We start from the raw sequence: 15,709 nt of genomic DNA, 5'->3' as shown, positions 1-15,709 counted from the left end.
ACGGCGTCGACCGTGCCGATCAACGAGAGAAGAATGATCCTAAGATCAAACTCCCAATGACCCGCGAAATCAACTAGACACTTAAGCGGTGAGGGGCGTATGACGGCCCTGGAGTGTTCGGCGTCCTAGTCAAACGAATATCCTTTCAACCACAAGAATTCCCTACTCTCGACAATGGTGGCTATCCTATCAGTGCAGAGGAAAGTTGGGCAGAGGACGCGATAGCAGGTGACGAGACTGGAGAAGATAATAATGCTGGAAATATGGAGGGAAGACGAGACTGACCTTTGGGTCGCTTAGTCCACGGCGTAGAGAATCGTCCCGACTGATAATGAGGTGCGGACGAATCATTGGAGACGACGATCTGGATGCGGCTGACTCCCAGTGGCGTGGTCAGCGGACGCGGGACGACTCTGGCGGGCAGGGTCGACGGTGCACAGTGGGCGGGCGTGCGGCCGTCAAGGGCATGAGGTGCGCGCACGGGCAGGCCGGCGAGCGCGCAGAGGTGGCCACCGTGTGCGGGCGTTGGGCGGGCGTGTGAACACCCACGCGAATCACGGGTCCCGCGAGAGGCGTGGCGAAGAGGCGGCGGCAGTGATTGGACTAGTGGGGGGGGGGGCAGAATGGCGATGTTGGCCGGGTAGGGCGACCAAGAAGGGGTTGGGAAGGGAGGGGTAACGGGAATCCAAGAAATGGAAGGGAAGAACGGTGGTAGATCAAGAAAGAGAGGGCGGAGGGTTGAGGATTCAAGATTTCAAGAATTCAAGAACGAGGGGTGGATGACAGATCAAGAAAGTGAGGGCGGAAGGTTGAGGTTTCAAGATTTCAAGAATTCAAGAACGTGGGGGAAGGGGGGGGGAGAAATGGTCAAGAACGTGGGAGGAAGGGATCAAGAACGCGGGGAAATGGATCAAGAACGTGGAAGAAGGGATCAAGAACGTGGAAGAAGGGTTCAAGAACGCGGAAGAAGGGATCAAGAACGCAGGGAAATGGATCAAGAACGTGGAAGAAGGGATCAAGAACGTGGAAGAAGGGTTCAAGAACGCGGAAGAAGGGATCAAGAACGCGGGGAAATGGATCAAGAACGTGGGAGGACGAACGGGAAGGCCAGGACGAGGCTGGTTGGGGTTTCAAGAAAGGGGTGGAAGCGATGGGAGATGGAGGAGAGTGGAGATCAAGAACCTGTAAAGAACGGGTTTCTTGATCGGTCTGGGCGCGCTCTCTCGATGGAGCGGATCTCCCAGGTCGGCGTCGCATCGTCGTCGTCGTAAGCCTCCAAGAACCTCCGGAGTGATCTCGATGAAGGCCTTCTCAACTTTTGACGGCGTCAACTTCTTGAACTTCTTTAAGCGTGCCGGAGTGATCTCGACGGCACGTTTAAGCACGTTCCTCTCGGAGTGATCTCGACGAGAGAGACGTGGGCTCTAACCACGGAGTGATCTCGACGTGGATGGGGCTAGCCAAACCCCCTACGCTACAAACTACGATAGGGGGGAGACGAATTGTGTATAAACTTTTCAACAATGACTCCAAATGTTCCTTGGGCATGCCATCCCCTTATATAGGGAGGATGGGTGCCAAGAGAACGTGGGAGAGGACGAACCGTTGCAAGACGTGGCTCGGCCTCTCCTTACAAATTCAAAAATACAATTATAAAAGTAAAAGGGAAATGACGAGGACGAGGCCCAACAACATTGGCCCAGTCCACTACTCCGAAAATACAAACAAACATGAAATGAACATAAGTAAAGATAGGAGTTCTCACGCGGGGTACTTGAACCCCGGGTGGCGAGCATCGGCGCGGGCTGCTCGACGTGGTTGCTGTCATCCTGGCGCGCCGTCTCCAGGATGGTCCTCCATCAGGCGCTTCGATGCGGGGTCACGGATCCACCTGCGCGCTCGGTTGGCGTGGAGTCAAGGGGGGGGTCGCCCCCATGCGGGGTGCAGGGCAGCGCCCCGACACCCGAATGGTACGCACGATGTGTTGTGGCGCCGACGATGTCCCGGATGTAGGCTGCCGGATTGGAGGCCTACACAGCGTCACTAGCGTGGGCGGTCAGTGGCGACGCGGGGGCCATTGGGTGGCCTAGAGCCTTGGTGCCTGGTCGCGGGGCAGCCTGGCGTTAGGGCACGGGGCGGCCTAGCGCTCAAGTGCTGGGCGGCCGTGCGCCTGGGCGTGGGCGGCTTGGCGCTAGGGCGTGGGGGCAGCCTGGTGCTAGGGCACTGGGTGGCCTTGCGCCTAGGCGTGGGGTGGCCTGGTGCTAGGGCGCAAGGCACAAAGGACGAGAGAAGAGAGGGTGGAAGGTCTGCGACGCAACGGTGGCGGCGCTAGGGTTGGAGAGGGATAGGGAGGCTTGGGCAGTCCTCCAAGAATAATGACTGCCTAACTGTTTCTTGAAACAATGGCCTATACATATAGGCCTTGGAGGAAAGAGAAAATACAACTTAAAGACGAGAAATTAAAGACGAGAAATTAAAGACGTAAGACGTGCTTCATGTCACGCCAAGGGGCAGTTGTTGATCTGCCATTGGCGACGTGTCATGATGCGCGAACGAGCGTGCGTGCGTGGAGACGTGCGTAGCGGAGACGGTTGCGGCATGTCTGTGGCGGAGGTGTTGACGTCGGTTGACTGTGGCGGTGTGTGCGTGGTGGAGACGTTGACTTCGGTTGATGGCGGTGGCGCGTCCGGTGTCGATGCGATGGCGTCCACGCCACCAAATGGCCTATATATATATAGGCTTCGTGTCACGCCAAGGGGCAGTTGTTGATCTGCCATTGGCGACGTGTCATGATGCGCGAAGGAGCGTGCGTGCGTGGAGATGTGTGTAGCGGAAACGGTTGCAGCATGTCTATGGCAGAGGTGTTGACGTCGGTTGACTGTGGCGGTGTGTGCGTGGCAGAGATGTTGACTTTGGTTGATGGTGGCGGCGCGTCCGGTGTCGATGCGATGGCGTCCACGCCACCAAATGGCCTATACATATAGGCTTCGTGTCACACCAAGGGGCAGTTGTTGATCTGCCGTTGGCGATGTGTCATGATGCGCGAAGGAGCGTGCGTGCGTGGAGACGTGTGTAGCGGAGACGGTTGCGGCGTGTCCGTGGCGGAGGTGTTGACGTCGGTTGACTGTGGCGGTGTGTGCGTGGCGGAGACGTTGACTTTGGTTGATGGCGGCGATGCATCCGGTGTCGATGCGATGGCGTCCACGCCATCACTTCTCCTCATCCCTCCCGCGCCCCTCGCCATCCACACCCACTCATCAATCCCCACCCACCTGACTTACCCTCCGCGCCCCATCCCAACCCACCGCCGGCTTTCTAGAGCCATGCCATAGCTTAGTGAGAAGATCCAAGGACCTAAGGTGACATAGTCCGCTGTCATGGCACTTACAGCTATGCTCTCATGTTTCATCACCAGTTCCATCACATTTGATTGTTCTAATATTGCATATTGAATAAAGTTGTAATGCCTTAGGGCGTTATGAGAGTATTTTTATCTTCTAAATCTGAACGTGCTTTTCCTTTATTCGCTCTTCTTCTTTCTCCCAACACCTCCCTTGTCCTGCATCTCTGATCGTCTGGTGACTGTAAAGTGTTTCTACTGTGTCTCTAAGACTGCCACTGCTCGGTATTGCGTAAGTGAATAGAGCCTGCTGCGTCTACAATCTCTGACTATATTCTCTACATTTCCTACAGCATCGTAGCATTTAAATAATATTTTTTTCCTAATTCACCATCATATGATGCGACGTTATATGTTCCTGATCCTCTAAAGATAGAATGAATTTTGTGCAATAAAATATTATAACGTCAATTACCATGACATCATGGATGACGTATTCACTATAAGAAAATAATTTACGTCATATCTTCTAAATTATATGATACTCTAATGAGACTCTTTCATGTGTTAATTAAATATATTTTTCCCATCTGCGTTCGAAAAGGTGAGGAGGGTATTCAAACATGACGAATTGGAAACAAATGACAGTACTGGGAAAGAGGTTTGGCGGATGGGGGCTGACCGCATGGCACTCTTGCCACCACCAGAAAAGATATCTCCCGCTGGCAGGGTCCTCGTCAGCTCTACCCTTCCGTGGTCGTCAGCTGGAAGCCAGACAAATCTCCACATGACACGTACTGCGACCATCCATCTCTTCCCGGGGGCCACGGATATTGTTCTTTATCTCCAGTGACGGCCAAGAAGGCATCTGTGCCATGTCCCTTCCTGGACTTGTCGCGTTTATCGGACTGCAAATATTTCATTGGAGCATCTACATTATTGGAAACAAAAGCGAGGAAAATTGCTACTCAGGGCAAAAACTAGGACAAGATAGAGTCTCAGCAGGGCAAGAAATGGATCCCTGTAGTACTGGGCAGAACATGACAATCGAGTTCTGGGAGGCACGCTGAAAAGGAGGGTAAGGGAGGGAACAAAAATAACTCTCCGGTTTCACTCTTCCAGCCATCCCTGTCTCTTGAAAAGTTGATAGCTCTAAAAGAAAAAATACTCGCGAACAGATGACGTCTTCATTAGGCGTAAGCATCCGTTTCTGGCTAAGGGCTATAAGTCTGAGAAATCTAAACTTCAAGGCTCGCAGCGAACCCCTCGCTCCTTCACCCCTCGTGTCAGATGAACATCAGAATGGATAGTAAGGGCAGCGATGAGGATCTGACTACGCTGGATTCACTTTCTATGTGTCGCGTATTAGGCGACGTGCTGCAACCCTTTCTTAGATCAGTCTCCCTCCGCGTGTACTACTCCAACAAGCAAGTTGTAAATGGTGCTGCGTTGAAGCCCTCTGCCATCGCCCAACCGCCTCGCGTGCAGATCGGCGGTTCTGATATGCGGACCTTCTATACACTTGTACTCTCTCTCTCTCTCTCTCTCTCTCTCTCTCTCTCTCTCTCTCTCTCTCTCTCTCTCTCTCTCTCTCTCTCTCTCTCTCTCTCTCTCTCTCTCTCTCTCTCTCTCTCTCTCTCTCTCTCTCTCTCTCTCTCTCTCTCTCTCTCTCTCTCTCTCTCTCTCTCTCTCTCTCTCTCTCTCTCTCTCTCTCTCTCTCTCTCTCTCTGTCTCTCTCTCTCTCTCTCTCTCTCTCTCTCACTCTCTCTCTGCCTCTCTTTCGCTCCCTCTCTCTCTCTCTCTCTCTCGCTCTCGCTCTCCCTCTCTCTCTCCCTCCCTTTTTCTCTCCCTCTCTCTCTATCTCTCTCCATCCCTCTCTCCCTCTCTCTCTCGCTCCCTTTTTCTCTCCCTCTCTCTCTCTCTCTCTCCCTCCCTCTCTCCCCCTCTCTCTATCTCTCTCCATCCCTCTCTCCCTCTCTCTCTCAGAGTCTCACACTCTCTCTCCCTCCCTCTCTCTCTCTCTCTGTCTCCCACTCTCTCTCTCCCTCCCTCTCTTCCTTCCTCTCTCCCTTCCTCTCTCTCTCTCTCTCAGTCTCACACTCTCTCCTTTTTCTCCTTCTCTATTTCATTCTCTCACTCTCTCTCCTTTTTCTTCCTCTCTCTCTTTCCCTCTATCCCTTTCTCTCTTTCTCTGCCTCTCACTTTTCACTCTCTCTCCTCTCTCACTCTCTCTCCTCTCTCTGCTCTTTTTCTGTGCTCTCTCTTTACCTCTCTCTATACTTTTCTACCTCCTCTCTCTCTCTGTATCTCTATCTCCCTCTGTATATCCGTCTCTCTCCTCTCTTTCGCTTTCCTTCTATTTCCATCTCTCTCTGTCTCTTGCTCTCACCCTTTCTCTCTCTCTTTGTGTCTCCCTCTGTCTCTCTCTCTCTCCCTCTGTTTCTCTCTAGCTTTTCTCTTTCTATTTTCTATATCTCTCTTCCTTCGTCTCACTCTCTCTCCTCTCTCTATCCATCTCTCTCCCCCTGTGTTATTCTCTCCTTATCTATCCTTAGCGATTGGTATCTTTAGTTAGGGATCTCTAGTGATATCTCTCTCTCGGTCCGTTTCCTTTGCGCCACAGGTGATGGTAGATCCAGACATGCCGAGCCCGAGCAATCCCTGTCTGAGAGAGTATTTACACTGGTGAGCATTTTTTACATGGTGGGGGAAAAATGGACTGATCTATCCCCTCCGAAGACAAAATATTGCAACCAAGTCTTTTGAAATCATGTTCAAGCGATCGATCAGCGTAACGATAATAAGATTCTATTTTATCCCTCTTTGCCGTCTGGAAGCTCTTCAACACTAATGCTTTATTTACTTCTGACTTGCTATGTTCATAATATATTTTGACAGGCTAGTTGCAGACATACCAGCCACAACAAATGCGAAATTTGGTGTGTAAACTCATTTGAACTTCGATGAATCATATAGATTGGTGCGGATCTTGTTCTTTCTCGTGATATTTTCTCTGATTTTCCCCGGACCTCGTTCTTGTACAGCCCATCAAAGCTCTCTTTTAAGTCATCGAATATCGTTGTTGGCTTCAGTTTAGGGGCTACACAGAAAATCTGACCGAGTGTCTGTATGAGACAATTAAACAAGCGTGTTTAAATACAATCAGTGATCGGTTGGATTGTGTCGGTTGGTTATACTGTGATCTACGTGATCTTGTATTCTGTTTTATCTTTCAGTGTCGGTTATACCGCTATTACACTTGATTTTCATGCGCTGATTCCCCGACGGGTATTGACGTCGTCTTTGGAAATACTTTTGAAAGCTTGTGGAAATCTGATGGAAGTGTTTAAAGAGTAGGTTTCATCTCTTGACTGCAGGGAAAGAGCTCGTTTGTTATGAAAGCCCGACTCCAACCATGGGTATCCATCGAGTGGTTTTCGTGTTGTATCAACAGCTGGGCAGGGACACCGTCTTTCCGCCCACGTTTCGCCACCACTTCAACACTGGAAATTTTTCCCGTCAGCACCATCTTGGATTGCCAGTTGCTGCCCTCTACTTTAACTGCCAGAGGGAAGGGGGATCCGGTGGAAGGCGTTTCACGTAGAGGCCCCAGAGTGATTGTGTATAGATGTATAATGGCCCAATATGTGGTTCCAAGAAAACGGAGAAGCTGGGTAATAGTTGCCGTTATCCCTTTCTAAATTACTCGATATATTGGACAACGTTTTATTTGTACCATAGAACAGTGGGCTGGTCCCTTCCAAATTGTTTTATGAAAATTGAACAAAACGAGACGAGGTTTTACGGTTCTAAGACGCTGAATTTTGACGGTTGCAACCATAAAAAACAAAGATCAGTCGAAACTTTTGATGGAGTATGCCAATAGGCTTTGACATTTTGGACTGGGGACCGGTCGGACCGGACCGACCGGGACTGCTGGTCCACCATTTTCGGGCGGACCGGTTGGTCGGGCCGGATCCAGTCCGATGGTCAAACCCGGGACCGGATTATAAAAATAATAAAAATATAGTGTGTTCCCCTCTCCCCCACCCCTTCCTGGTCGCGTCCCCCCTACCCCCTCTCCCTCTGGCTCCCTCGCATTCTCTCTCCCTGCGTCTCTCGCTTTCTCTCTCGTGCTCTTTCTCGCACACTCTCTCTCTCTTTCGCACGCTCTCTCTCTCGTGCGCCCGTTCTCTCCCTCTCTCTCTCTCTCACGCTCTCTCTCCCGTTCTCTCTCTCTCTCTCTCGCTCTCTCACTCTCTCCTGTTCTCTCTCTCTCTCTCACGCTCTCTCACTCTCTCCCGTTCTCTCTCTCTCACGCTCTCGCTCTCCCGTTCTCACTCTCTCTCTCTCTCACGCTCTCTCACTCTCTCCCACTCTCTCTCTCTCTCACACACTCTCTCCCGTTCCCTCTCTCTCTCTCTCTCGCTCTCTCTCTCTCTCCCGTTCTCTCTCTCTCTCTCTCACGCTCTCTCACTGTCTCCGTTCTCCCTCTCTCACGCTCTCGCTCTCCCGTTCTCACTCTCTCTCTCTCGCACGCTCTCTCACTCTCTCCCGCTCTCTCTCTCTCTCACGCTCTCTCACTGTCTCCCGTTCTCTCTCTCTCACTCTCTCTCTCTCCCGTTCTCTCTCTCTCGCACGCTCTCTCTCTCTCTCTCCCGTTCTTTCTCTCTCGCTCGCTCTCTCTCTCTCTCCCGTTCTCTCTCTCTCGCTCGTTATCTCTCTCTCTCTCTCCCGTTCTCTCTCCCTCCCGTTCTCTCTCTTTCGCTCGCTATCTATCTCTCTCTCTCCCGTTTTCTCTCTCTCGCTCGTTCTCTCTCTCTCTCTCTCCCGTTCTCTCTCTCTCGCACACTCTCTCTCTCTCTCTCTCTCTCTCTCTCTCTCTCTCTCTCTCTCTCTCTCTCTCTCTCTCTCTCTCTCTCTCTCTCCCTTTCTCTCTCTCTCGCTCGCTCTCTCTCTCTCTCCCGTTCTCTCTCTCTCGCACGCTCTCTCTCTCTCTCTCTCTCTCTCTCTCTCTCTCCCGCTCTCTCTCTCTCTCTCTCTCTCTCTCTCTCCCGTTCTCTCTCTCTCGCACGCTCTCTCTCTCTCTCCCGTTCTCTCTCTCTCGCACGCTCTCTCTCTCTCTCCCGTTCTCTCTCTCTTGCACGCTCTCTCTCTCTCTCTCTCGCACGCTCTCTCTCTCTCTCCCGTTCTCTCTCTCTCCTGCACGCTCTCTCTCTCTCCCTCTCTCTCTCCTGCACGCTCTCTCTCTCTCTCCCGTTCTCTCTCTCCTGCACGCTCTCTCTCTCTCTCCCGTTCTCTCTCTCCCGCACGCTCTCTCTCTCTCTCCCGTTCTCTCTCTCCTGCACGCTCTCTCTCTCTCTCTCTCTCTCTCTCTCTCTCTCTCTCTCTCTCTCTCTCTCTCTCTCTCTCTCTCTCTCTCTCTCTCCCTCTCTCTCTCTCTCTCTCTCTCCCGTTCTCTCTCTCTTGCACGCTCTCTCTCTCTCCTCTGTTCTCTCTCTCTCTCGCACGCTCTCTCTCTCTCACCAGTTCTCTTTCTCTCGCACGCTCTCTCTCTCGTTCTCTGTCTCTCTCGCACGCTCTCTCTCTCTTTCTCTCCCGTTCTCTCTCGCACGCTCTCTCTCTCTTTCTCTCCCGTTCTCTCTCTCCCTCGCACGCTCTCCCTCTCTCTCGCACGCTCTCTTTCTCTCCCACTATGAGTCCCCAGTTCTTGCTCTCAATTATGAGAGTGTTTATTTTATCTTTGTTTCTTTCTCTCCTCAAACTGTGTCAAGTTTGTTTCATTGTATTTCAAGCTATGTTAGGTTTCTCCACTCTACACTCTACCTTTTAATATCTTTTAGTCTTCTTCTCTTTTTATTTTATTCTTCTTTCATAATCCGTTCTTCTTCTTTTTTCTTTTTCTCCTCTTTTTTATTATTCTTGTTTCTTCTTCTTTCCATCCTCTTTTCTTCTTATTTCATTCTTCTTCTTCTCCTTTTCTTCTTCGTTTACTTTTTCTTCTTCGTTACAATTTTCCTACTATTTTCCTTCTTCCTCTTTCTCCTGATTTTCTTATTTCTCATTATGTTTATTTAGCTTCTTCCTTTTCATCTTCCTTCCTTCTTCTTTCATTGTTGTTTTATTGTTCAATTAGTCTTCTTCAATCTTCTTTTCTTTTTCTCTTCTTATTTTATTATTCTTTCGATTTTTCAAGATGGACTTTATATGTGACTTTGCAATAAATTTTCCCTTTAATGAGAAGTCCACACCATTTTTTTATCTTGACTTTTTGTTCTTCAATTTTGACAAGTCAACATGACTGACCAGGACTAGACCAGGACCAGACGAGACAGGACCGGAACTGGACCGATCCTTAGGTAAGGTTTAGGTCCTTGCTAAAAGTATGAACCGGACCGGGACCGTCAAACCCTACAATACCACAATAAAGGCAATACAGTGGGAAGTACAAACTTTTGATGGTGTAATTTTTGGTAAGTACACATAGGCTTTGACATTCTGGACCGGGGACAGGTCGGACCGGACCAAATCAGGACCAGCGGTCCACCATTTCCTGGGGGACCGACCGGACGGTCCGGATCTGGTCTGCAGGTCCGACCTCGCCGCTGCCCATCCCCCCACCCTCCCTCCCGCTCTCGCCGCTGCCCCAACCACACCCCCCCCCCCCCCCCAGCACGCCTCCTCATCTCCCCTCCCTCTCACCACTTCCCAAACCCCCCTTCGCGGCGCTCACCGCCGCCCCCCACTCCCACCCCGTGCGGTCACCACCGCCCCCCACTCCCACCTGTGCACTCGCCGTGCGCCCACCCCCCTCTCCCCCTCTCGTTCTGCCCAAACACACCCAACCCTCAGCCCCGTGCACTCACCGCCGGGCCCCCCTTTACTTTTTCTTCTCTTCTTCTTTTCATATTTCTTGGCTCTCATCTTCTTCTTTTTACTATTCTTTTATCTGTTCTTCTCTTCTTTGTTGTATTCCTCTTTTTTCTTTTTCTTCTCTTCTGATCTGCATTACTTCTTTTCTTCCATTATTCTTCTTTTCTTATAATTTTCATCTTCATTTCTTCTTATTTTCACTTCTGGTCTTCCTTATTTTAACCTTCTCTTCTTATCTTCATCCTTTTTTTCCTCATACCTCTTATCTTGTCTTCTTCTTCTTTTCCTCTTTTTTTCTTCTTTGTTTTTTTCATCTTTTTATCTTCTTCTTCTTTTTTTGTCTTCTTCTATTTTTATTCTTCTTATTTTCATCTTCCTTTTTTTCTTCTTGTTCTCTTCTTCTTTTATTCATTTTATTTTCATCTTCCTTCCTTTTTATTTTTCTCTTCTTCTTTTATTCATCTTATTTTCATTTTCCTTTATTTTTATTGTTCTCTCCTCCTTTCATTCTTCTTTTTTTCATCTTCCATTTTTCCTTTTCTTTCTTTTTTTCTTCTTTTATACTAGAAGAATCTCTTTTTTCATGTTCTAGTTGGTTTTGTTTTGGTACTCTTATTTCTTATTATGATGGTTAATAGTCTTGCACTTTCTCGTGTTGATTAGTTTTTTACTTTTCATGATGGACATTCTTGATGGATATTATGTGGCCATCAAGCCAATCACACTGCCATGTTTATTTAAGTCCATTGAATAAAATTATTTACGTTCATTATTATTTCGTATGATGTTTATAATGAAGTCCATGAATACGTGCAATGACTTAGTGAATTATGATGAGATCATAATACAGTGATCACCAGTCTTTAAACATGTATTCTAAATATTCCTATTCAATAGATAGTCGAGACGGACATTGAATTATCGGGATAGAATAGCACTAGCTGATCCTACTTATTCGATAAGAATAGCTGATCCTGTGGCTATTAGTGTGGCGACACTAATAGACATGGTCCAAACCGTGCGAGCGAATCCCGCTCGTGCGGTTGGGCACATGTGCGGTGCGGTTGTGCGGTAAATCGCACGGGATTTTTGCACACCGCACCGCACACCGCACAGGGGTCAGTGCAGTGCAAAAATTCGATATTGTTCAAATTTTTTAACCGTCGCAGCATGCCCTCCACCTCCCGCCCCCTCTTCACTATTACCCCCCTCTCCGTCGCAGTCCGCCCCCTCCACCTCCCTCCCCCTTTCTGCTGTCCCTTATTGATTCTGTGGCTGCTCCCCCTCCCCCTAGCCCCTGCTGAGTCGTCTGCCCACCTCCGCCTTCCACCCCCCGGCCGTCGCTCTCTCTCTGGCCTCCCTCCCCGCCGCCGCCCACACCCCCGCCGCTGCATGCCCCCCTCCCCACCGGCCTCCACCCCCGCCCTCCTCCCTTGGCTGCTGCTCTCTCCCCGCCCTCCGCCCCCCGGCTGCCGCCCCCCACACCCCCACACCCCGGCCGTCGCTCTCTCTGCCCCCCACACCCCCCTCGCCGTCGCTCTCTCTCTGCCCTCCGCAGCGCCCACCGCTCTCTCTCCGGCCCCCCGTCGCCTTCTCTCCACCCCTCCTCCGCCTGCGCCCCCCCTTCCCCCTTCGGCGCCCACGCCCCCGCCCTGACGCTCCCCACCCCCCCTCCCCCCTCCCCGCCGCTCCCCACACCCCCTCCCCCTCCCTGCCATTCTCCCCACCCCCCTCAGCGCACCGCACACCGCACGGGCCATTTTGTGCATGCGAAAATTTGCTCACTCAGTGCGAATTTTTGCATCGCACCGCACGACCATGTCTAGACACTAAGGACAAATAGTAGATGCTCTTTGGAGAAAGAGTTCACTGAATTGATCCGTATGAATTCCTGAATGATATTATACCTAAATGTCAATCAGGTTGATTCAAGTCACGGTTGTATAAGTGATCCACTGACTTGAGTCAGCAAGGATATCTCGTGAGTGGACAACTACATTTTGACTATGACTTACGAGCCTCTAATCATGGGATTCAAATAAGTTATAGATCGGATGTTGTAGGAAGCTTACGGAGATGATTGTGTGGTCAAGATAGGATCATCCACCCTGGGTATAAGTGGAGATCAACTTGAGGAAGACGATGCAGAAAAATCCCTGGCCAGGGTAGTGAGGATATTGGAGAAGGCGTTCTCCAATGATCCCCGTTACACATCAGTACTAATCGAATGACGGATTAGGGTTTGATGATAAACCATACTCTAAGTCGTTCGAGAGTCTCGTCCGGATGATGAATTATATATATACAATAACCGATGATGGTAAAGGTTCCATGAGAGAGTTCGAGACTACTCGATATCTTCTAGAGCACGAGGTGTAGCTTGGCACCCCACGGGCTGGAAACTTAACCTATCAATTGGGTTAAATCAATCCTTATTTAATTAAACTATATCAAGATATAGATTAATTAATAAGGTTGGTCAATAAATGTTATTGGGTCATTAAAGTTATTAACTAGAATGATACATGGGCCTAGAGGGTCACATGCACAAGGTCATAAGGGCATTGGTGGATATATTTTACTTTGGGGGCTTTTTGAGAAAAACCTTAAGTGAAATATAAAGAGGGAAAGGGGTCTCATTTTGATGCACCCATGCAAGCCTCATTTTGAGAGCCCCCCTTCTCCACTCTCTTCTCCACTCATCCAAGGAGGAGTGTCTTCATGGTGAGGAGATCTTCTAGATTTTCAAGAAGAGTTGAAGAAGAAGACGTGGAGATCCAAGCGCCGAGTGATTGCGTGGATACTTCTAGAGGCCGGACGCGTGAACGGCTTCAGATCGATCTCGGAGTGGCAAATTCAAGGGTGGAACGAGTTCCCCAAAAGGTACTTGAAATGTTTCGTTCTATAGATCGATTGAGAATCGATCAACCACGCTTCCGCATCCATGGAACGTGTTTTTCCATGGACGAACCAAAGCACAGAACCCAACAATTCTAAATTACCTTGTAATGCCATATTCTTTGAGGAAAAGTTATTGCCAATTTTTCATCTTGACTTTGATTTTGACTTTGACTAGCCAACCTGACTGGACTAGGACCAAACAAAACCAGACCGGAACCGGACCGAACTTCAGGTAAGGTTTTAGGTCTATGCTAGAAAACCGGACCGAACCTAGACCGTCAAACCCTAAGTACACAATACAGTGGGAAGTACAATTTTTTTTTCTCCTTCTGGACATGCTACTGGTAACAAAAAACAGCTGAAACTGAGCTCTTCAACAAACGGTGCCGCTGCGGTCAAACTCTGGCAATGCCAACCAGACACCCAATCAGTGGTTAAATAACATATAAAATCATAACACTAAACATTCGACCAATCACATTGAAAACATGTGTAACAGGAAGGAAATAAATCATAACTATTATACGTTATAAAGAAATCAACGGTGTTAGAGACGCTGCCAATATGGAAATGAATGATAGAAAATGAAAATGTGGTGATCTATAAGTTAAACCCTCACAAAAATGAATACATATTCACTGATACTCTCTCTTTATCATATTCTTTCTTCTTTGGATCGAGCAATCTTCACATGGTGTCAAAGCAGGTCAGATCGTCGTCGACAAAAACTTCATCATCTGCTCGGTACCCTATGCACTGGTACTATAAGGGTCTAGACGAACACGACATACATATAATGGCAAAAGTTCACAAATTCCTTCCGATGAGTATTCAATCCTCAGTCCAACTACTTACCATTTTCAATTAAAACACTATTTTCATGAAAACACTCAAATTTTATTTTTGAATCACTAAGCTAGTTCTGATAAAAATACTTATTTTGAGTTGGACGCTACCACTAACAGACTTGGGCACCTACATTCTAAGGTTATAAAATGTATAACTTATAATATACGCCTATGGTTCCTCTACTACTTCCAAACCCATACATTGCATATGTAATGTTTGTAGTGCTTCAAACTTTCATAAGCTATCACTTCCTAAATCTCATAGAAAAACCACTTAACTCCACAAACAAGTTCATTCAGGTTTCTGGGGACCTTTGCAGTCTTATCACCCCATACATATTGGTGAACCTTCTTAAGCAATTACAGTTGATTTCGCATGTTCTTTTTGGAAATAAAATGGATGTAGAGTAAATATTTATTGGTTGCCAAATTGAGGTTTAGAAGAGACCAATCAACACAAAAATCTGGCATTTTAATACGACCGGGAAATATAATTTAATGTTTATCTAATAATCTAAAATCCCAGGGAAATTCACAAAGAAGTTCATGCCTTCCAACTTCCTAACAAAAAGTTACGGCTGATCATAACACAAGCTTTTTGGGGGGAGGAAAGTTCCCACTTTAAGAAAAACGTTCAAGCCGAAAAACTACTCTAACTGAGCATTGAGCACAATCCCACCTCAAAAATTATACGCTAGCCCCTCTTGGAATTTTAAGACTAGAACAATGATCCAAAATTGATTAAGAAAAAAACAATTGACCAAAAAAATAAAAAAACAGCAGATGATATTCGCATACTGTGGTGATCATATTGGAAATTTCTGGGTTTCATGAGTGAGTCTCTTTCTGCAGTTCACACGTATCCTATAATTGTAACAAGGCAATTTTAAAAAAATGGGATATCATTATGGTTTTGTCCGTCACAGCCCGAAATCTGAGAGCATCTTCTCACCATCCCACTCACAATAAGCCAGGCTATTAAGGAGGATTGGAAGAAAGAGGAGGGCGCCTAAAAATTTATTTGTTGCATATTTTATAATATTCAGGTGATTTTAATTAAACTACTTAAAATTATATAATAGTGACCCATGCCCAAAATCTTGTGTTTGACCCTCTAGGCCCATGAACCAGCATAGGTAACAATTCTAATGCCAGATAACCTTTACTTCTTAATCATTATTAACTGACCATAAAATGATAAATATTAACAAACAAAGGATAGATTTAATACAATTAATACCTTGTGTTTCCAGTCTGCAGGGTGCCAAGGTACATGAGTATATAAACTCTCTTATGGAACCTTTTGATGGTCATTGTTTGGCTTTCAAGCAAAGTACATTGTTATGCTTACATTTAAGTTCAGTAAGATAAATATTTATTCATTATAAGTCTCATGTGATGCTGATAATAAAGTCCTTGATACATGCAATAACATGGTGTATTATGATTACATCATAAAATATTGATCACTTGTCTTTAACCATGAATTTCACATATTAATATTTAAAGGATACTGTCCATATATATCGAAGTATTGATGACTTTAAAAGTTTATTAATAAATATGTGATTTGTGATTTATTTTACTATTGATATCCTGAATATGCTCATAACTTCTCACTTATTTATGTTTAAAATGAAATTAGAATTATTTTTTTAATTGTTCCTAAGGAATGGAGTTAAATGATTTATGAACTAAACCCACTTTATTATCTTGAATCAAATGGTTTTTTATCATGACTTTCCTG

General features: G+C 47.4%; 1 protein-coding gene across 1 annotated transcript; it reads left to right on the top strand.

Annotated features, from left to right (window-relative positions):
• Positions 1 to 4,551: 4,551 nt before the first annotated feature.
• Positions 4,552 to 7,153, top strand: LOC144716914 (protein FLOWERING LOCUS T 1-like). The gene is made up of 4 exons (XM_078592185.1): positions 4,552 to 4,864; positions 5,964 to 6,025; positions 6,239 to 6,279; positions 6,718 to 7,153. Exons 1-4 carry the CDS (start codon positions 4,631 to 4,633, stop codon positions 6,942 to 6,944), a joined length of 564 nt encoding a protein of 187 aa, XP_078448311.1. The 5' UTR covers positions 4,552 to 4,630; the 3' UTR covers positions 6,945 to 7,153.
• Positions 7,154 to 15,709: the final 8,556 nt, after the last annotated feature.

The sequence above is a fragment of the Wolffia australiana genome, chromosome 2 (genome assembly GCF_029677425.1).
Source record: "Wolffia australiana isolate 7733 chromosome 2, ASM2967742v1".
NCBI classification, from domain to species: Eukaryota; Viridiplantae; Streptophyta; class Magnoliopsida; order Alismatales; family Araceae; genus Wolffia; species Wolffia australiana.
The sequence above is the reverse complement of the archived record's forward strand: the minus strand, read 5'-3'. Positions and strand labels throughout refer to the sequence as shown.